General features: G+C 43.0%; 1 protein-coding gene across 1 annotated transcript; it reads right to left on the reverse strand.

Moving 5' to 3' along the window:
• Positions 1–3,718: 3,718 nt before the first annotated feature.
• MED28 (mediator complex subunit 28) lies at positions 3,719–20,401 on the reverse strand. The gene is made up of 4 exons (XM_018564576.1): positions 20,236–20,401; positions 16,843–16,909; positions 9,856–9,968; positions 3,719–3,940 (listed from the first exon to the last, which is right to left on the reverse strand). Exons 1-4 carry the CDS (start codon positions 20,389–20,391, stop codon positions 3,743–3,745), a joined length of 534 nt encoding a protein of 177 aa, XP_018420078.1. The 5' UTR covers positions 20,392–20,401; the 3' UTR covers positions 3,719–3,742.
• Positions 20,402–22,154: the final 1,753 nt, after the last annotated feature.

Below are 22,154 nucleotides of genomic sequence, written 5' to 3' on the forward strand. Positions count from 1 at the left end.
AGGTTAAGGATACCATTTTGGTTCTTATTGATGCAGTTTGGACATGTCTGGATTTGGAACAACCTGCATCAGCTATACCTAATGTTACCAGTCTAGCCACTCTTGAAAACCCTCAACCTGTTAAGACCTTTCCAATACACTCACCACTGCAACCTCTTTTGTAAAGTAATTGGCCTAATATCAATAGGGTCCCTCCTGTCAAACATTTTGCCCAGCAATATCCTATTGAGGAGAAGCTTCTTAAAAAGTGGGATTAGGCCATTTCCTGTTATAATAAGACTAACTGTCTCTGTAGACGACATCCCAGTGTTTAAAGAATCTGTGTATAAAAGGCTTAAAGCTGTTCCCAAGCAGGGATATATATATATTATATATACACACACATAGTGTATTCAGAAAGTATTCATATTCAGAACCCCTTCACTTTTTTTCAATTGTGTTATGGTGCAGCCAGATACTACAGTTGTTTAAATTATTTTTCTCTCATTAATCTGCACTCAGTACCCCATGACGACAAAGTGAAAACAGAATTTTTAGAAATGTTTGCAAATGTATGAAGAAGGATAAACTGAATATCATATAAGTATGCTGTGCATACTTGCATTTTAGTACAAACACAGTAAAAAAACAAAACAGTTTACTTCAGCTTTAAATATATGAGGGCCGATATTAAGTCAAAATAAGACTTAATAAGTTTGAACTGACTTGTAACCAGCCTCACAGTCTCACCCCATGGTTTGTCTTTTATTGCAGGTGGCCCACTAATCTGGCTAAAGTCATGGTTCGATTATGTATTCCTCTGAAATCAATTAGTAGCTCACAAGATGGCTGCACTTTCTGTGGTAATTTAAAATGTAGAGTGTGCCCTTACATAGATAGCACTGCTACATTTACCAGCCACAAGAAAAACAAAGTCCATCCCATAAATGGAAGCGTCACCTGTACCTCAAAAAATGTCATCTACCTAATCACATGCAAGGAATGTAAGATGCAATATGTTGGACAAACCAGCAACACAATGAAAAGAAGGTTTGTGGATCATCTATCCAGAATAAAATGTAAAAACCAGACGTTGGTGGCTGCGCATTTCAACTTGCCCGGTCATTCTGACATGGGCTTGGTGATAATTGAACAAGTGACAAATGCCAATAACCTCACAAAGAGGGAGAAATACTGGATTCGAGAGCTTGGCACCCTCAAGCCAGAAGGACTGAATGCTTGCATCTAAATCTATTCTTCTGCTTGAGTAGTGGACCCAATAAACACGCGCTTTATATTTTAGTTTTTTAGGGAAAGGCTTTATGGATGTGACCAGGGACATTCTTTCATAAATTTAAAAATAAAAGTAGTAATATGTAACTTTGAAAAGGAACCTGTCAGGTAGTGACTGGGTTTAGCAGAAATTGGCAGGGTTCAATGGCATGGATTTTTAGGTGTGGCACAGCAAAATATTTTGCAGGCAAGCCATTGCCTTGGAGATGTTTTCTCCTTTAACTGATACGCTTCTACAATTTATGAATAATCAGTCTGGTGAACAAATGTACTATGTTTTACTAAATCTTTAAAAAAATATATAATTTCAATGTTTACATTGTATTGTCTGAGCAATCATATTCTAAAATAAATAAAAAATAATTGTATTCGTACCTTCTGGGTTTGCTTTGGCCAGAAATATTTCTGTATATGTCCAACAATAAAGCATGTGTTCATTGCACACAATAGTTGGTGTACCTAGTCTGAATTGTGTCCAGCTTTTGGCTAATTGCAGCTCAGTGTTCATTTATAAATACCAAAAGACTTTCTCCGTCCTCAACATTCCAGATTTCTCCTACCTTTGTACATGTATCAAGGTTAATAAATGTGGTTTTCACCATCAACACCGGAACTAGTAATGTATCTTGAAGCATCCTCTCTCAGAAGCCTGTAATGAAATCTGCGTTCCCCTACTCAGACCACATTGCGCTTGAAATTATGTGACTCCCCTGCTCTAAATCAAATACATTCTGCTTAACTACACCCTAACCTTGGTGTGGCCTGCGAGTCAGGGATTAGCTGCTTCAGAAGCTTCAAAAGATTTTCAACTAGAGTTTCAAATTAAGTGTAAATTCTAACTGGATGGCTTTTATTTTGCACAAGTTTTATATTATAAACAAGTCATTTTTTTTCTTTCAGAGAAATCTGTTTCCTCTTTCCTTCATCCTTTTCAGTGCTGCTGATCTCCTGCAGCCACTTTGTGTTCATAAGCACGCACTACAGCAGTAGCTACATGTCATTCCTCAGGGCGAGCTGGTGCCAACAGCAATGATTGTCAGCATTACCACTTAAATTCTCAACCAGAAGTCTGTCAACAGGGTAACAATGCAGGAGAGGAACAGGGAGACAAGGAAGGGCCATCACTCCATAAGAGGAAGTGCGTGATTGGGTTTACATTTACTTTACCCATTGGCTGCCAGACATACACTATATTGCCAAAAGTATTGGGATGAACTTTCATGGCATCCCAGTCTTAGTCCGTAGGGTTCAATATTGAGTTGGCCCGCCCTTTGCAGCTATGGCAGCTTCAACTCTTCTGGAAAGCTGTCCACAAGGTTTAGGAGTGTGTCTATGGGAATGTTTGACCATTCTTCCAGAAGTGCCTTTGTGAGGTCAGGTACTGATGTTGGACGAGAAGGCCTGGCTCGCAGTCTCCGCTCTAATTAATTTCACGGAACACCTGAATCCATTGATTTGGAGGTCTGTCCCAATACTTTTGGCAATATAGTGTATGTCATATAGTAGCTGGGTGTGTGTTCACATTTCTTCAGCCGTCAGTTGGTGGCTTTCTGGTGGAAGTGATTTATAACCACTCACCACTTCCACACCCACTGGAAGGTGCCACCACACTCCACCTGAATATACTCGTCATATATCCCAGGCTGTGCTGCCCATCCTGCCGGCCCAGGATGAGCATTAAAGGTTTTAGTGGGTAGAGCAGAGGGAGATATAAGCAACATGTTTGCTGAATAAAATCAGAAGTGACAAGCATTTCTTCACTTTGGGTTTCAGCACTGTCATTGCCCATCCATTGTGGTCAGGGATGAAGCTAATCAAGCATTATCAGTGCTTTAGCTTCAGTGCAGTGCAGGGAAGACAATAGGAGTCCCATATCTTATTAAAGAGAACCTGTGCTATCATATAGGGGGGTTGTCAGCCACATATGTGATAGCATTAAAAATTAGGGTTGTTGAGATACCAAGTACCATGCTTGGTACAACTACAAGTACAGATACTTCTCCAGCTCTAAGAATTGACTAAAGAAAAACACAAACGATAGGAGGCAGCTGTCATTTTTAAGGAGCACTGACTACTGAATATACATTGCTTTCTTTTTGACAGATCTAGTTTAACAGGGAACATGCATGGGGAACTGCAATTTGCACAACCTCTCGCAGTCATGAACAGCACAAATGGCGGTATTTTACACTGGAAAAGTGCAGACTCATTAAAATATGATAACCAGGATACCATCGCACAAGCCAGTACACAAGAACAGATACCATTACATTCGGAAATAAGAAACTGCATTGTTTTTGGTCAATAAATGTCTTCAGAGGGAATGCCTGAAAATACTTTTGGCTTTTATTTTTCATGAAAAACAACGTAAGCATACATAAGTATATAATACACAGTAAAAAGGGGGAAAAGAAATTATAGTCCTCAGTGAACACCTTATGTATCAATGGAACTTTTCCATACACCGGTGTTATGTCTGCTTCATAGGAGCAGGGATATTGGCCGACGCTTGCTCCAGGTAGGCGAGTGGCCCCTGATTCATCTCATTTGTCTTCTTTTGGCCGCCATTAATGTCTTCCAGAACTTGCTGCCAGCTTCGAAGTTTAGTTAGGTGTTTTTGGATGAGTCCTTCCTTTCTTTGTAGCTCACTTCTTAGCTCTGTCACATCCTATCATAAGAGATGAATGAGAGGCATGAATTGTAAGGTATTCAGTACTCCAATATACGGGTGCACCTCGACAATAAAACTAGCAGTAAATGCATTGGAATATCAGTAATAAGTAGGGATGCGCCAAAGTAAAAATTTTTACACGGAAACCAAAACTAAACAAAAATTGCCTGCCGAAACAAACGTTTTTTTTTTTCAACCATTGTAAATAATTTTTTTAATCAATTTTATTTTTCCATTTTTTCTTTACTTTACTGTTAGGGGCTTCGGGGAGTCCTCAATCTTTTTTCTGCAGCCCCTGTTATGAATAAACAGTAATCCTCTATACTGAGTGTTCCTGTTCATTCATAAACTGTAGATATAGTGTACTTGCTATGTCCACAATCATGAATGAACAGGAGGTGATGTAGATCACTTCCCATTCATTCATAACTGGGACATAGTAAGAACACTATGTCCAGTTATTTACAAACACTCAACGATCAGCGGATCGGTAAGTGTTTGTACACCGCTCTCCATCCTGAATGGGCTGTCACAGGAGGCAGGGCGAGGAGAGTTCCACCACCTGTGGCAGATCACAGTGCTCTCCAATCACAGTCTCCATCCTGACACAGGAGGTGGAGCCGGGAGCTGTGGGAAGAGAGCTTTGCCTCCTGTAATATAACAGCTGTCATCGCCCGGGACCGCTCTCCATCCTGACACAGTAGGCGGTGCACTCCTCCTCCTCTAAGACGAGAGCTGTCACTGCCCACACTGCTCGACATCCTGACTGCTGTCACCGGCGCTCAGCCTCCTTAAAGCTTCTCTCCTCCCTGCTGGGCGCGAGCCGCAGCATCAGAAGGCACACAGACCGGCACCCAATGGGGATGAGAGGAGCTTGGGATACACTGAATTGTCGACCGTAATGGCACTTTCAGCAAGTGCCATTTTCTGCAGCCAATATTTCGGTGCATCCCTAGTAATAAGAATTACTTATTCTTTCTGCTAAAATAGTTTTTGAAAGATCTGGCTTGAGTGTTTCCATACTGTTACTTCTACTACAGATGTGTATGCCAGCAGAGAGAGATGAAGGTGGGAGCTGGCTTATAAACTGGACATAATTTAAAGTGCTCATAAGGTCTTTGCACCTCATTAAACATTATAAGGTGATGGGTGGCAGAGATTGTCCGATCACTGTAACAAAGCTTTTGCACATGATTTGTTTACGTCAGGATGGTTTTTACACACATACCAGTCAATGGAAATGCAAATACAGGTTGGTGAAGTAGAGAAGATTAAAGGCCAATGGAATAGATCTCACAATTGTACACCAACATTGAAGTACATTAATAACTGTACATCAGCCCCACTGCAGTATTACAAAAGTTTCCTTTTTATTCATTTTTTTTTTTAACAAAGCTTTTGCACATGATTTGTTTACGTCAGGATGGTTTTTACACACATACCAGTCAATGGAAATGCAAATACAGGTTGGTGAAGTAGAGAAGATTAAAGGCCAATGGAATAGATCTCACAATTGTACACCAACATTGAAGTACATTAATAACTGTACATCAGCCCCACTGCAGTATTACAAAAGTTTCCTTTTTATTCATTTTTTTTTTTTAAACATTTGCTTTCTACCCTTTTAATTTCTTAACATGCACTTATCTCAAATTAGAGGGGAACAACAATCACTCCTTCATGACATGGTCTTATTCAGACTTCCTGATTTTTATAAGGGTGGATTTCTACCCACACCTTCCAACTAATATTAAAATGAACTAAAACCCACACGCTACATGTTTCACTAACTTTATGGCTTCTTCAGGGGTTCTAAATAACTTAGTGATATAATGTGCCAGTGGAAAACCTAAAATAACGGACTTATTCCAGGTGTTGCACTGGCACATTGTATGTCTAAATAAGACACAATTAATAAAAGGGGTAATTTCTATACCCCTCTAAATTGAGATAACTGCATGTTAAGAAATCAAAAGGGTGGAAAGCAAATGTTTTAAATATAATTACATAAAGAGGAAAATGTTATAATACTCCACTGGGGGTGATGTACAGTTGTTAATGTTCGTCAAATTTGGTGTACAGTTTGTAATGATAAAGAAAAAGCCTATCCAAACAACAAAGGCCCTTAAAGTGTATGTAAAACCTAACAATGAGCTTCTCTTACAAAAAGTGGACAATCATGTTGTTACCCTTCCACTAAAAAGGAGAAATCGCCATTTTCTCTGAAATGACTTGAAACCAACCAATTAGCTGACATGCATCAATGTTTATTCCATGTGTAATAATAATCAGGGTTTAAATGTTTTCAATAAAAAAAAAAAAAGCTTTGCCTCCTGTAATATAACAGCTGTCATCGCCCGGGACCGCTCTCCATCCTGACACAGTAGGCGGTGCACTCCTCCTCCTCTAAGACGAGAGCTGTCACTGCCCACACTGCTCGACATCCTGACTGCTGTCACCGGCGCTCAGCCTCCTTAAAGCTTCTCTCCTCCCTGCTGGGCGCGAGCCGCAGCATCAGAAGGCACACAGACCGGCACCCAATGGGGATGAGAGGAGCTTGGGATACACTGAATTGTCGACCGTAATGGCACTTTCAGCAAGTGCCATTTTCTGCAGCCAATATTTCGGTGCATCCCTAGTAATAAGAATTACTTATTCTTTCTGCTAAAATAGTTTTTGAAAGATCTGGCTTGAGTGTTTCCATACTGTTACTTCTACTACAGATGTGTATGCCAGCAGAGAGAGATGAAGGTGGGAGCTGGCTTATAAACTGGACATAATTTAAAGTGCTCATAAGGTCTTTGCACCTCATTAAACATTATAAGGTGATGGGTGGCAGAGATTGTCCGATCACTGTAACAAAGCTTTTGCACATGATTTGTTTACGTCAGGATGGTTTTTACACACATACCAGTCAATGGAAATGCAAATACAGGTTGGTGAAGTAGAGAAGATTAAAGGCCAATGGAATAGATCTCACAATTGTACACCAACATTGAAGTACATTAATAACTGTACATCAGCCCCACTGCAGTATTACAAAAGTTTCCTTTTTATTCATTTTTTTTTTTAAACATTTGCTTTCTACCCTTTTAATTTCTTAACATGCACTTATCTCAAATTAGAGGGGAACAACAATCACTCCTTCATGACATGGTCTTATTCAGACTTCCTGATTTTTATAAGGGTGGATTTCTACCCACACCTTCCAACTAATATTAAAATGAACTAAAACCCACACGCTACATGTTTCACTAACTTTATGGCTTCTTCAGGGGTTCTAAATAACTTAGTGATATAATGTGCCAGTGGAAAACCTAAAATAACGGACTTATTCCAGGTGTTGCACTGGCACATTGTATGTCTAAATAAGACACAATTAATAAAAGGGGTAATTTCTATACCCCTCTAAATTGAGATAACTGCATGTTAAGAAATCAAAAGGGTGGAAAGCAAATGTTTTAAATATAATTACATAAAGAGGAAAATGTTATAATACTCCACTGGGGGTGATGTACAGTTGTTAATGTTCGTCAAATTTGGTGTACAGTTTGTAATGATAAAGAAAAAGCCTATCCAAACAACAAAGGCCCTTAAAGTGTATGTAAAACCTAACAATGAGCTTCTCTTACAAAAAGTGGACAATCATGTTGTTACCCTTCCACTAAAAAGGAGAAATCGCCATTTTCTCTGAAATGACTTGAAACCAACCAATTAGCTGACATGCATCAATGTTTATTCCATGTGTAATAATAATCAGGGTTTAAATGTTTTCAATAAAAAAAAAAATGGCATGGTCAAAAATGGTGGAAATGAAAGACAAGAGGTCTTTGGAAAAGGAGAGCGGATCCAGACCAGATTGGAAGAATGACGAGAGATGCCCCACAGAGTACTTTGTGGGATAGAACGTCCTAGCCTGGCAGCACACAAAGTCCGCCTTCCAGGTACGATGGTAGAAACTGCAAGAAGTCAATTTCCTAGCAAGAGCGTAGGGATGACTATATTCCACTCGGTCCCTGTCCCCTAGTCCCTCGGCTTTAAAGGCCATTAAATTGAAAGTAAAGACATTGTAGCTGAAAACCTCACACTGGATAAACAGGAGAGTAGTGTGGGAGGGAGCTAGGGAGGCCTCTGAAGAAGACTGCTATGATTGGGTACCATAGATAGGGCTAACAGTAGTAGGACCCTGCTGGGCAATGACGCTGACCACCCCCACCCCAAAACAGCATGTGCTGGTCGACCCTCCAGACTAGAGCTGCAGCTAACGATTATTTTCAAAATCGATTAGTTGGACGATTATTAAGTTCGATTAATCGGTTAAAAAAATTAAATACATTTTAAAAAATGGCTCCAGTGATGGACTACTAGTTTGTATTGAGATTGTAGTCCATCACAGGAGCAAGCTTAGAGCGGTGGAAGTAAAGAAAAGGAAAAAAAAAAAGTGTGGTGTGCAATTTAGTGAAATGAAAAGTGTAAAATTATACAGCAATTAATGTAGAATGGCACCGCCTATTAAGGACTACAAAACCCAGCAATAGTACATTATACAGCACAATGCAGAATACCACCAGCTATAGAGGAGTACAACAAATCCCAGCAATAGTACATTATAGCTGGTAGTATTCTGCATTGTGCTGTATAATGTACTATTGCTGGGTGTTGTAGTCCTCTATAGCTAGTGGTATTCTGCATTGCGCTGTATAATGTATTATTGCTGGGATTTGTTGTACTCGTCTATAGCTGGTGGTATTCCGCATTGCGCTGTATAATATATTATTCCTTGATTTGTAGTCCTCCATACAGCGCAATGCAGAATACCACCAGCTACAAAGGAATACAACAAATCCCAGCAATACATTATACATACAGTGTACAATGTATTGCTGGGATTTGTATTCCTCTATAGCTGATCTAATATACATCACAATGTACCATCAGCTATAGAGGAATACAAATCCCAGCAATACATTATAGAGCACCATGTGTGGGAAAGTGCAGGCTTACCTGAGCAGTCTTCCAGCAACTTGTTTCTGAGATCGGGCCTATTGTCATTCCCTCACGCCTGCTCCTCCTTACTTCTTCTCCCCGCGCACCTGTGCCGATCGTGGATTTGGGCGAGCACTGAGCGTGAGGTGGGAGGAGGTGTGGATGCGGGCGGGCCTGGCAGCGGCGAGCGTGAGGTGGGGAGGAGGTGTGGCGTGCAGCGTGTGTGGAGCCGTGAACAGGGCCAGCCAATCGGAAGCCGATTAATCGATTATTGAAAAAGTTGACAACTTTTTCAATAATCGATTATGTCGATTAGTTGTTGCAGCCCTACTCCAGACCCAGTCTCCTTGTGCCTATGGTCCACCATGCGAGGTGCATCGCCAGTGGGGTACTCACAGACCACTATTGCAGAGCAGGTCGTTAGCCCTGACATACCATAGCCGTGCGGTCTTCCCAGCTTGATATTGAAAAGATATCAGGAACAAGACCCATTCAGAACTTCTGCCTCCCAGTGCACATACCCCTTAGGGGGTATTTAGGGTCAGGGTCAAGGTGGCAGGTAATGTCACGGGACTGGACTTGTGTAACATCCTGCAGCTAACTCACTGTGTTGCACTGACAAGGTGCCCACATAGACAGCTCATGCATGCAGTCAGAGAACATTCTGCCACAACAGAAACAGGCACTTTAGATGGCGGTTAGAGGTACAGCTACTGGTGCCAACAGCCCAAGTAAACTCTTTACATATAGCTAAGAAACATGTGAATCATTTACAGCAATTGTCAAGGCTTTGGGACAACATTGCCACAGTCAGGCTTACTAGCTGCAAACGGAATAACTTGTTTTGGGTGAGACATAAGAACCAATCCATTTGTTTTTAGGTATTCTTAGCTGAGATTTCCATCCCTCACAAAATAATATTTTACCTCTTTAATAACTTGCTCCGGCTTTTGTACAGAAAGTTGTAATCTTTTCTGCAGGAAAAAACATTCTGTTTGTCTGGCAACATCAAGAAACTTCTGAATGCATTGTTCAACACCTAGAAGGAAAAAAAACAGTAATCCACGTTTTACACATGATCTTCAATTCCTTTAACATGCTTGCTGTCACTGAAACCTGGCTTCAGGAATCCGACTCGGCCTCCTCTGCTGCCCTCTCCCATGGTGGCCTCCACTGCACACACTCACCCAGACCCAGTGGACGAAAAGGAGGTGGAGTGGGAATCTTTCTATCCCCACAATGCACTTTTCAAGTTCTGCTTCACCTCCCTCTCTATCCCTCTCCTCTTTTGAAGTTCACTGTATTCATCTATTTTCTCCAGTTTCTCTGAGGGTTGCTGTAATATACCGGCCTCCTGGACCGGTATCTCACTTTCTTCATGACTTCTCTGCTTGGCTACCCTACTTTCTCTCCTCAGAAATACCCACTATCATTCTTGGTGACTTTAACATTGCTAATAACGTTAACACACCAGCTTCTACTCAATTTTTTTTACCTAACCTCTTCTTTTGACCTAAGACAATGGACACACACTCCTACTCACTCTGATGGCAACATACTAGATCTTGTTTTCTCCCACCTATGCACACGTTGCAACCTCTCCAACACCCCTTTTCCCCTCTCGGACCACAACCTTGTCAGTTTCACCCTCACCCTGTCCCCAACCATGACTCCGCTTTCACGGCACACTGTCACCTGCAGAAACCTTCACCACCTCGATTCGTCTCTACTCTGCTACTGACTACCTCTATGACAAAATCTCACCCCTGTCCTGCCCTGACATGGCTACTTCTGTCTTCAACAGCTCGCTCTCATCCTACCTAGACACCTTGGCTCCCCTCACTACACGCAGACTTAGACCACGTCCACTACAATCGTGGCAAACTAAAGCAGCCAGATATCTCAAGAGACACAGCCGCACTCTGAAGCAAATGTGTGGTGTTAAAGTAGGCTTCTGCAAGACTTTACCCTGTATAAAGATGCCCTCCTAAAATATAACTCCTCCCTCTGTGCTTCCAAACACTCTCTAACACACACTCATCCAAACCTCGTCAACTCTTTCCTACTTTAACTCCCTACTATGTCCCCCACCGCCTTCACCCACTAACTCACTCACTGCCCAGGACATTGCCATTAATTTAAAAAACAAAATAGATGCAATCCGAGATGAAACGCCCACTGTGCAGTCACCTTCCCCTATTCATGTGCCTGGCCCACCATCACTTGTTACTTTCCTCTTTTGACCCTGTCACCACAGAGGAGGTTGCAAAGCTTCTCTCAGACACCCACCTCGCCACTTGCCCCCTGGACCCTGTTCCCTCACCACTACTCCAATCACCCTCTTACTCTATCCTACACTCTATTACTCACATTTCTTTCCCTCTCCACTGGCATCTTTCCCTCCCCTCTAAAGCATGCCCTGGACCCCACCAACCTCAAACCTATCTCCTTACTCCCCTTCACCTCCAAACTCCTTGAACGCCTCGTCTACAAATTGCCAGAGCTGCAACCTCACCGATAAGAACCTTCTCGATCCCTTACAGTCCGGCTTTCGCCCCCAACACTCCACTGAAACCGCCCTCCTAAAACTCACTAATGACTAACTGCTAAAAACAATGGCCACTATTCCGTACTCTTGCTATTAGACCTTTCGGCTGGTTTTGACACAGTTGACCACCCACCGCTCCTCAAAAAACTCCACTCGCTTGGCCTACAAGACTCTGCTCTCTCATGGTTCTCCTCCAACCTATCTAAGCGCTCTTTTAGTGTAACCTACAAATCTACATCTTCCCCTCCTCTTCCCCTGTCTGTCGGGGTCCCCCAAGGCTCTGACCCCTTCTATTTTATCTATACCTCCTCTCTTGGTCAGTTGATCACCTCACATGGCTTCCAGTATCACCTCTATGCTGATGACAGTCAAATATATCTCTCCACTCCGCAACTCACCTCCTCAGTCTCCTTACGTATTACCAACTTGCTAACTGACATATCCGTCTGGATGTCACAACATTTCTTAAAGCTCAATCTCTCAAAAACTGAGCTCATGGTATTCCTTCCCCCCCCGCGCACCCTCCCCCAAATTTTCGATCATGATTGATAACACAGCCATCCAACCCTCCCCCCATGCCAAGGTGCTGGTGTCATCCTTAACTCGGACCTCACCTTTCTTCTCCACATCCAATCCCTATCCAAATCCTGCCGTCTTCACCTTCCTAACATCTCCAACATACACCCCTTCCTCACCAATGAAACTACAAAGCTGCTTATCCAATCCCTTGTTATTTCTCGTCTCGACTATTGTAACTCCCTCCTCATTGGCTTACCTCTACAGAGGCTATCCCCCCTTCAGTCTATCATGAATGCTGCTGCCAGACTTATCCACCTAACCTACCGCTCAGTGTCTGCAACCCCCCTCTGTCAATCCCTGCACTGGCTTCCTAATCGCCCAAAGGATAAAATGCAAAATATTAACAACCACTTACAAAGCCATCCACAACTCTGCCTCCGGCTATATCTCAAACCTTGTCTCTAAGTATCACCCTAACCGTCTCCTACGCTTCTCCCAAGACCTCTTGCTCCCTTGTCAACTCCTCCCATGCTCGCCTCCAGGACTTCTCTAGAGTCTCCCCCATTCTGTGCAACTCTTTACCCCAACCTGTCCGTTTATCTCCCACTCTGACTAACTTTAGGCGATCCCTTAAGACTCATCTCTTCAGGGAAGCTTATCCGACCTCAACCTAACCACTGAAATATCCCTTTCTCAAACAATTCATCCCCACACAGCTACCTCATGTATCACTTGCCCCTCCCTTTTAGATTGTAAGCTCTCACGGGCAGGGCCCTCCTTACCATCTTGTCTTGAAATTGTATTGAGATTGTAATGTCTTCCTAATATTGTAAAGCACTGTGCAAACTGTTGGCGCTATATAAATCCTGTATAATAATAATAATAATAAAATGCCACCAACAACTTTAAACTCACTTACAATTTAAGTTGGCAACTCGTGTTAAACAGTAAAAAGGGGAGAAAGGAACAGATAGGCCCAATAAAGGACAAAAATGGGAGGTTAGTCACAAACGACAGGGAGAGGGCCGAGGCACTAAATACTTTTTTGTCGTCTGTATTCACCAAGGAAACAAGACAGGTTTAATGTACATGATAAAACACAAAATTTAACAAGAAATACACCTCAGTGGTTGACTGAAACTGGGATACAACATAGGCTTAAACTTCTTAATGCAAATAAAGCATTAGGACCTGATAATCTACATCCCAAGGTACTCAAGGAACTCAGCCAGGTAATAACGAGGCCATTGTTCCTCATTTTTAAGGAATCGGTAATGGCTGGTAGAGTGCCAAGCGACTGGCGAAGGGCTAATGTGGTTCCTATATTCAAAAAAGGGTCAAAATGCCAACCGGGGAACTATAGACCAGTTAGTCTGACATGCATAGTATGTAAACTGTTAGAGGGAATTATTAAGGACTACTTAGTGAAATTTGTCCTGTGATCATGGCATAATAACTGATAACCAGCATGGATTTAGTAAGGATCGTTCTTGCCAGACCAGCCTGCTGACCTTTTATGAAGAGGTAAGTAGAGATCTGGATGGAGGGAGGACGCAGTATATCTGGACTTTTCCAAAGCATTTGATACGGTACCACATAAACGCTTGTTATACAAGCTAAGGGCTATGGGCATAGATGAAATAGTGTGCACATGGATAGAAAACTGGCTACAGGAACGTGTACAAAGAGTATCGATAAATTGCACCTTTTCAGACTGGGCTGAAGTCATGAGTGGCGTGCCCCAGGGTTCTGTGCTGGGCCCCATGCTTTTTAACCTGTTTATTAATGATATCGGGGGAGTGAGTAGTCATGTCTCAGTGTTTGCTGATGATACGAAAATAGGGAGGGTAATAGACATGGATTTAGACATTATAACATTACAGGAGGACCTGGATAAACTCGGGGAGTGGGCAACTGTATGGCAGATGAAGTTCAATGTTGATAAATGTAAGGTAATGCACTTTGGAGTTAATGGGCAAATGGACTATACACTTATGGGTGTGCCACTAGGGAAGTCGGAAACGGAGAAGGATTTGTGGGTCATCGTAGACCACAGATTGAATAACAGCGCGCAGGGCCAGGCCGCTGTAAACAAAGCAAGCAGAGTCCTGTCTTGCATTAAGAAGGGAATGTATTGCAGGGACAAGTCTATAATTTTGCCACTTTACAGATCACTGGTTCGGCCATATCTGGAGTATGCGGTCCAGTTTTGGTCACAGATACTCAGAAACGATGTCCTTGAGCTGGAAAAAGTCCAGAGGAGGGCAACCAAACTCATTAAGGGGTTCGAAGACCTGAACTACGAAAAAAGGTTGTTAAAATTAAATATGTTCACTTTGGAAGTTAGGAGATTAAGGGGGGACATGATTTTCTTGTATAAACTGTTCATTGGTGACAGCAACATTATTAACAAAACTGTTTACAGTCAGCTCTGTAACAAAGACCAGAGGGCACCACCAAAAATTGGTAGAAAAAAATGTTCTACACACGGGGCACAGGGGGTTCTTCACAGTTAGAGCGGTTAGGGTCTGGAACTCTCTGCCGCAGGAGGTGCTTTCAGCTAAGAGTGTGGAATCATTCAAGAAACTCCTGGACGAGTTCCTTGGAGACCATAACATAAAGGGGTACAGGTACTCTTAAGAGCAAAATCACACATGGACTAATATACACGCACATACCAGATCAAACATAAATGCATACACGCAATAGGTTGGACTTGATGGACTTATGTCTTTATTCAACCTCAAATACTATGTAACTATGTCTTACAAAAGTTGCAGATGGTATATCTCTTCCTTCTCTGTTCCTTCTTCCTAACAACGACCTTATTAGATGTCTACTTTATTCATTCAATAACATATCTAATTGTTATAACTTCACTGCAGAAGCAGACTATTGTAATTCACTTATAGCAGAGCTAAAATAAGATTATGCTACAGAAAACTTACAATTAACCTGTGATTTGAAATCCAGGACTGTCATCTTGATCCAAATCCTTCACCCGGTAAAAGCATGCAGCCAGCAAAGTATTAACTCTTTCCTGGTATGTATGTTCCAGGTCAGTGGCTCACCAGGTAGTAAAGCCATGATTGGGATCAGAGAACTGGCAGCTCTGATATTTCTCACACAACAGCCTCCCTTTAACCCTTTTTGATGCTAAACTTTACATCGGTGGCAGCACTGGCATGTGCACAAACCTTCACGGCCACTATAGCAGCCAGGAGTTTACCTTTACATTCCCATCTGCCAGCTTTCACATAAAAGCGAGTCAGGTAGCTGTAAAGCCTTCTGATCACTAATGTACAATAGAATTGAAGATTCCCTCCTTCACCATGCATAAGTCCTGGGCTCACCTGTTCCTGGGACCATGAGAATGCATATGAAAACTATTGCTTTTTAAAGCATCACCTGTGGACAATTTTGGAGCTTGGCATATTTGGTATCCATTTACCTGAATGCAATCTGATTATTTATGGTTTACCAAAAATTAGGTATCACAATGTGTTTTGTGCATTAAAAATCGATTTAAAGGAGAACTATGGGGTAAGGGCTTTTCCCCATAGTTCTCCTAAGGGTAACGGGAGAACACAAACTAGCGTCCTCCCGTTACCCTAAGCTCAGTATACCGCAAGCTACAGCTCGCGGTATACTGAGACGCCGCCGCCGGGACGGATCCCGACATTACTGTCGAGATCCACCCAGCTGCGTGATTGACAGCTGGCTCTGCCTATCTAGAGGCAGAGCCAGCTGTATCTGCCCCCTCCCCCGTCCGTTCCGCCAGTCAGCGCTGGAGGATCGGAGCGGGGAATTCCATCACCCAAAGCTCAGTTTACCGCAAGGTACAGCTCACGGTATACTGAGACGCCGCCGCCGGGACGGATCCCGACATTACTGTCGAGATCCACCCAGCTGCATGATTGACAGCTGGCTCTGCCATTCTAGAGGCAGAGCCAGCTGTACCCGCCCTCCCCCCGTCCGTTCCGCCAGTCAGCGCTGGAGGATCGGACAGGGGGGAATCCCTACAGGGAGCCGTGAGTGACAGTCACTGGTCTCTGCATGGATAGATCGAGAAGTGAGCGAACGCCGGTATGTGATCACTCACTTCCCGATCTACTGAGCCGACCTGTGACAGTCTCATTGTGAGTGAAAAGCACTCACCTCATAGTTCTCCTTAGTTCTTGTATCTTTCTATTAAACTAACTGGGACCCAATACATTGAGCAGTGCTGTTTGTGCTGCATCATATTGTGCTATAAGTCCTACACAAACCAACTTTGATTAGGAAGCGCACCCACCTGTAAAGTGCTAAGGATTTTTTTTTGCAGTGCATTAAACTCCACAAAGGGAAGCCTACAAGAACCAGTATTCAGCTACAAGTAATACAGCAAGGATCAGCGTAATGCATTTAACAGCATATGGAGACCAACATTATAAAAGGATTACTATACACAAAAGGTACACATCTTTTAAAAGGGCCGGTCCACTTAATTTTTGATAAACTGCAGAAATCATTTTTAAAATGTCTTATTTTCTCTACATTGTTCTAGGACTCCAGTGATGAGATCTAAAGCCCCCTAGCCAACTGTTATTAGCGTGTCCCATTCTAACTGTTGGATTTTTCCATTTATTTTAATTTTAGGGAAAAAGCAAGTTAGCTGCTTCTTTGCTAGTAAAACACTTCCAGTGTTAAATATAGAACATTTCAGTGACTGTTGGACTTCATTTGTTTTAACCTGGCCAACTGTGTAACCTCTGCTGACCTACAATAAAACGAGGACTATTGCAGAAGATGTGGGTAAAGGTATAGAAAAAGTTCACTTTCTTTAACAATTCTCTGTGATTCTTACCAGTACGGATTTCCTCCTGATCTGTCCCATTCACATAGTCCTGGCTCACAAGAGACGCAAAGCACGCCTGAAAGAACAGATGACATACAGTAAGTACGCAGGAAAAAAAAAGAGGAGGAAGAGCAGAACTTACCAATAAACCCCTAACTTCAACATTATGTCCCCTCCATATGGGCAATCTAATGGCATTAGTGCTTAGTCTTTGTGTAGTGTAAGAGTTAAATGTTCTGTGCCATGCCACCACCGCATGGTCACTGTTTTTGTTATACACTGTACTTATTTTTCTGTGTAGCCTCGCTTTTTTATTATTCAATTTCATCCTTCCTCACTACGAGTTCCTGCTGTCCTTCCTGCAATACCTGCTAAGGTGAAGAGAGAAATACTCCTTTTAAACCCATACAAATATCTACTGTTTGAACCCAGGGGCGTAACTAGAAATCCCAGGGCCCCATAGCAAAACATTTTATGTTTTACAATACCTCCAACCTTCCTGATGAAGCACATACAGTTGTGAAACGCATTGAAGACTGAGCCCACAGTAGATTACACAGTTAACACATGGTTAAGGACTATTAAGGAGTCTATGATATACGAGTATAAAATATATACACACACACACACAAAGTGTGGGTACCATAAGGAGGTAGCGTGTTTTTAATGCACTATTATATCAGACCAATGTTTTTTGAATATAACCAAGTCTCTAAATCATGTTTATTTTAATGTAATAAAATCAATTTTTTATACAAAACCATGTAGTTTTGATGGACATTTCGTATGGTTTGGAGACTGGAAAAGCCCCGCTTTTCTCTATTTTCTTGTTGGCATCCAGCAGATGACATTCTTGTCCCCTTATGTTAGTAGGATGAGAACAGAAGCAAGGTAACACAATATCCTGTTACCAATGAACATCGGATGACAGAGTAGGAATCTTGGATCAGTTTTGGGAACTCTTCGGTCATCATAAATTTGCAGGAAAGGTTCTGGGATTGATCGGGCTTGTATCTCACTGACGCAGGTCCGTCTTAAAAGTGATAAACTTGTACAGAGTCTGTGAGCCCAGGAGTAACCCTTAAAGTGACAAAGTTAAAAATACTTTTCCCTCCCCCCAATGTTAATGAAAACACTTACCTTAAGGCCTGGTTCACACCTAGGCGTATTGCATATGCGCTTCTGTCGCGGTAAAAAAATTGCGCGACAAACGCGCGTTTCCGAGGGCTACTTGGCTGTATCCCAATAGAAACGCGCAACAAAAACGGCCCAAAGTAGTACATGTACCTTTTCAGGCGTGGGCCGTTTTGTAGCGCGTTAGGGACGGGCTGAAATACGCCAAGGTGTGAACCAGACCCATTGAATACAATGGGATTTAGATGTTTGAGCGTTTTGTAGAGCGTTCGTCGAGCGTAGAACGCGCTACAAAACATTCAGGTGTGAACGAGGCCTCAATGATGTCCCTTAATCCGATCTTCTTATTCTTTCCTGTCGTTTTCCTCTCTCCCTCCAGCGCTGCTGCGGGTCTCCGATCCAGCGCTGACTCCTCTGTCCTTGCTGGCACTTCCGGTCCCACTTTGTCTACATGCGGGTGCACGCGTCCATACACTTACCTCGTGTCTCTCCTCGTCTCCCGGCCGAAAATGTTATCTGCGCATGCGCCTGCCCCGAGATGCTTTGCGGCCGCCCGAGATTTTTCACATTTTCGGACGGGAGCGCGCTGGGAAGACAAGGAAAAACAGGGCTGGATCTGGTCCTAGAAAGAGCTTCGAAAAATCTGGATATCATGAAGTCATTAGCCAGTCCTCATTCCAATGTGTCCTTAATTTCCTTGAGCTCATACCAGAAGGCAAGCTGCCAAACTCAATGTCTCCGTACCAGCAATATATTAAATGAAAATCATGCCATGGTGGTCCAGTGGGGAATCAGTGTGATCGGCATCTCTTCCTGATGCAGACAATACTGATCGCTCCCTCGTGGTGCCGCCGCTGACTGGCAGGGAGCGATTAGTATGGTCTGCATCAGCCAGAGATGCAGATCACACTGATCCTCCAGTGGACCACCAGGATAGTCCCCCAGTGCCCCACTGGAGCCCAGGGATGCAGCCCCCTCCCTGCAAAACAGGTAAGCAGCAAGAGAGGGGGCAATTTTTACATTATTTATTTGTATTAATACGGTAGCTGTGTGTGTTTGATGTGTTTTAATGTGTGTGTTTTATTGTGTGTGTGTTGTTTTAATGAGTGTGTGTTGTTTCAGTACATGGCGTGTGTGTATTATTTTTTTAATGAGTGTGTGATGTGTTTCATTATGCATAGTTTTTTTTTATGAGTGCGTGATTTTGGTGTTTTGTTGCATCTCTTTTAATGCGTGTGTGTTTTTAAGGCGTGTGTGTTTATAATGTGTGTGTTATGCGTGTGTGTTTTAATGAATGTATACATTTTTTAATATAACGCGTTTCCCTATTGTGCCTAAGGCAGTGATGCTGAACATTTTTTTAAACCCCAGGGCCCAAACTGCAATGCAATATTAAAGTTATTTTCAGTGTTGGCACTTTGAGATAAATCAATAGATTTTGCGGCGCAGTTTGGGCGCTCGGTTTCAAAAACGTTTGCCATCGCTGTCCTAAGGGCATTGAAGGCAATGCAGTAGAATGACAGCCAAGAAAATAGTATTTTCAGAAGCCAGCAATGGCAGCCCCCATTCTATTCTCATAACAAGGACTATATAATATTATAGGGGTTGGCATCCTCGGTGCTCCAGCTGTGCTGAAACTACAAATCCCATAATGCCTCTGTAAATCATGCCCGTCAAGGTCTTGCAATGCCTCATGGGATTTGTAGTTTCACCACAGCTGGAGGGCTACCCCTGTAATATTAGCCACAATGTATTTGATTTCCTGGGGGAAGAGTCCATCGCAGTGCCAATGCAAGCAAAAGGCAAGACGTCTGCCTTATGGATTCAGTTCACACCAACTCGCTGCATTCACGTGCGCTGAAAAAAATAGAGCCTGTGTTTTGGCGCAGTACATTGCGACGCCTTGTAACACATCAAAACACGCTGCAAAGCATCGCAATTACAAACACATTGTTCAAAAAAAAGAAAACCAGCACTGCAATGGGTATTACCGATGCATCACAGCCCTCTGTAGGGTGCATGTTACGCTCACATTAACACATGCTTGCTGGTGTGAATAAGCACAAATTCTGCTGTGTGGCCCTTCGGGGGAAATGCAGGGGGGCCACACTTGACTCCATCTCTATATACCATGTTGACCACCATTGCTCTGGAAGGTAACATATACCAGGTTATATAGTATAAGCGCTGAACATCCCCTTACATAAGGAGGAGAGGGGAATGCACTGGACCTGTCATTGTGTCATCCTCCCACCACCAGCAACATACCTCGAACGAGGACTCCAGCTCGTCCACCAGCGTGCTGTTCCCGGGATTCTTAGCCCCGGGCGGGGTGGACATGAGCCCGGCGGCGCCCCCCGGTTGCATAGTTGGAGGGGGACCGGGCGGCTGATTGGAAAACATCCCGCTCAGTGAGGACGCCATGACAGCCAGCGGGTGGCACAGCTCCGACTCACTAGAGGTAAAACTCCGCCCGGAAGTCACCCACCATCTTGACTGAGGGCAAAACAATATAAACTATACTTCAGGAGCCATCTTTGCTCCGGGTTGTTCGATACAAAATACCGAGCGGTGACATCATAATTATACGACACAGACCCATGCTCACAAGAGCGTCATGTGACAGCAATCATGTGATGCAGGTCAGGACCAACAAAAGCGTTGCGCTGTGGTCACGGGTCCCTGGCGATTCTAATCCAGTGGGTTAATTTATCAAACATGGAGCAGCTGTGCATGGTAACCAATCAGCGTCTCTCTTTCATTTTCAAATCTTAACTGAACAAACTGAAGAGAGAAGCTGATTGGTTGCCATAGGCAACTGCTCCAGATTTTGATACATTTTCCCCATAGTACTGTGTGATGAAACCCCTTTTACTGTGTTAGTGGGATTGCATATTTGCCCTCTGTGAACAGTCTCTAGTCTGTGAGGCTCCTTGTTTAATGAGGACGTGTGATGCAAGTTAAAAATAAACTGTAAAAAATAATAATGTATGTTCTTAAAGGAAAAGGGTTAGTTAATACTAACCAGTCCCACTGCCTAACGCTGATGACTAAAGAGATACCAATGGTGTCAAATCTGCAGGTGTTCTGTGTCAAAATAGCCAACTCGTTGAGATCTGCAACTGCGTCACTTCCGTTGACTTGCGAGCAGGAGATTTCAAGGAGTTTGCGGTAGTTCGCATATGCACGCACCCGGCTGCATAACAAAAAGCCCATAAGAATAGTCCTCAAGTTGTTCAATTCCTGCCAGTGCACATGCGCTGGTATAAAACGAATACAGTGGCTTTATTTTGCTTCGTGCTTGGAGTGGGTTCTGTTTTCCACAAAGTGAAATAAAAGCCAATGTATTAGTTTTATACCAGCGCATGCACACTGGTAGCAGTTGGCAACTCGATGAGGATTCCAACTGGCTTTTTGTTATACAGCCAGGTGTGCGTGCGCACTACCGCCAACTCCTTAAAATCTACTACTGGCAAGTCACTGGAAGTTACGCGGTTGCAGATCTCAATGACTTTGCTATTTCGACAGAACACCGTTCCCCTGCTGTGCAATGTGGTTACTCCCGACAGCTCATACGTCAGTGACATAGGTGGTCAGCGGGTGAAACTACAGTACACAGAGGGGAGGCCCGGCCTCTGACACTCCAGCGAGTCAGGAGGGGAAACTCTTCAAAACAACTAGGAGGCTCAGGCATCATGATAGCAAAGTATTCACCCCTTTTCTCTACAGGCTGGTCTTTCTTGCCACTATTTTTTTCAGAAGGCATATAATCACTTTTATGTATATCTAAAATCTATCTATCTAAGAGATTGCATTCAGTTAGGAGACAACAGATTGTGTGTGTTGTGAAGGACCTTCAGAACCCCCAGAACATGTTACTGAATACAATATCTAATAAATTCTGCACTCCATACATTTCCTCCTTGTACATAAAGGTGATCTGAGATACAAGCCGACCCGCAGCCATTGTCCCATGAAAAAACACCTAAAGGGAATCTCTGCTACAGCAGACCGAACACATAACAAGGACACCTAAAAAAACTAAGGTCGTATGCATATAAATGTTTGCGCTAACCTATACATGTATAGAACATATATGCACTCTATTGGAGCTGCCTACACTGTAGCAAAGGGCGTTAGGTGGTCTGAGCTCTTTAGTGTCCTTTGTTGTTCGGATGCAGGTGATT

This window comes from Nanorana parkeri, unplaced genomic scaffold, assembly GCF_000935625.1.
Source record: "Nanorana parkeri isolate BGI_ZX_2015 unplaced genomic scaffold, ASM93562v1 scaffold760, whole genome shotgun sequence".
NCBI lineage: Eukaryota > Metazoa > Chordata > Amphibia > Anura > Dicroglossidae > Nanorana > Nanorana parkeri.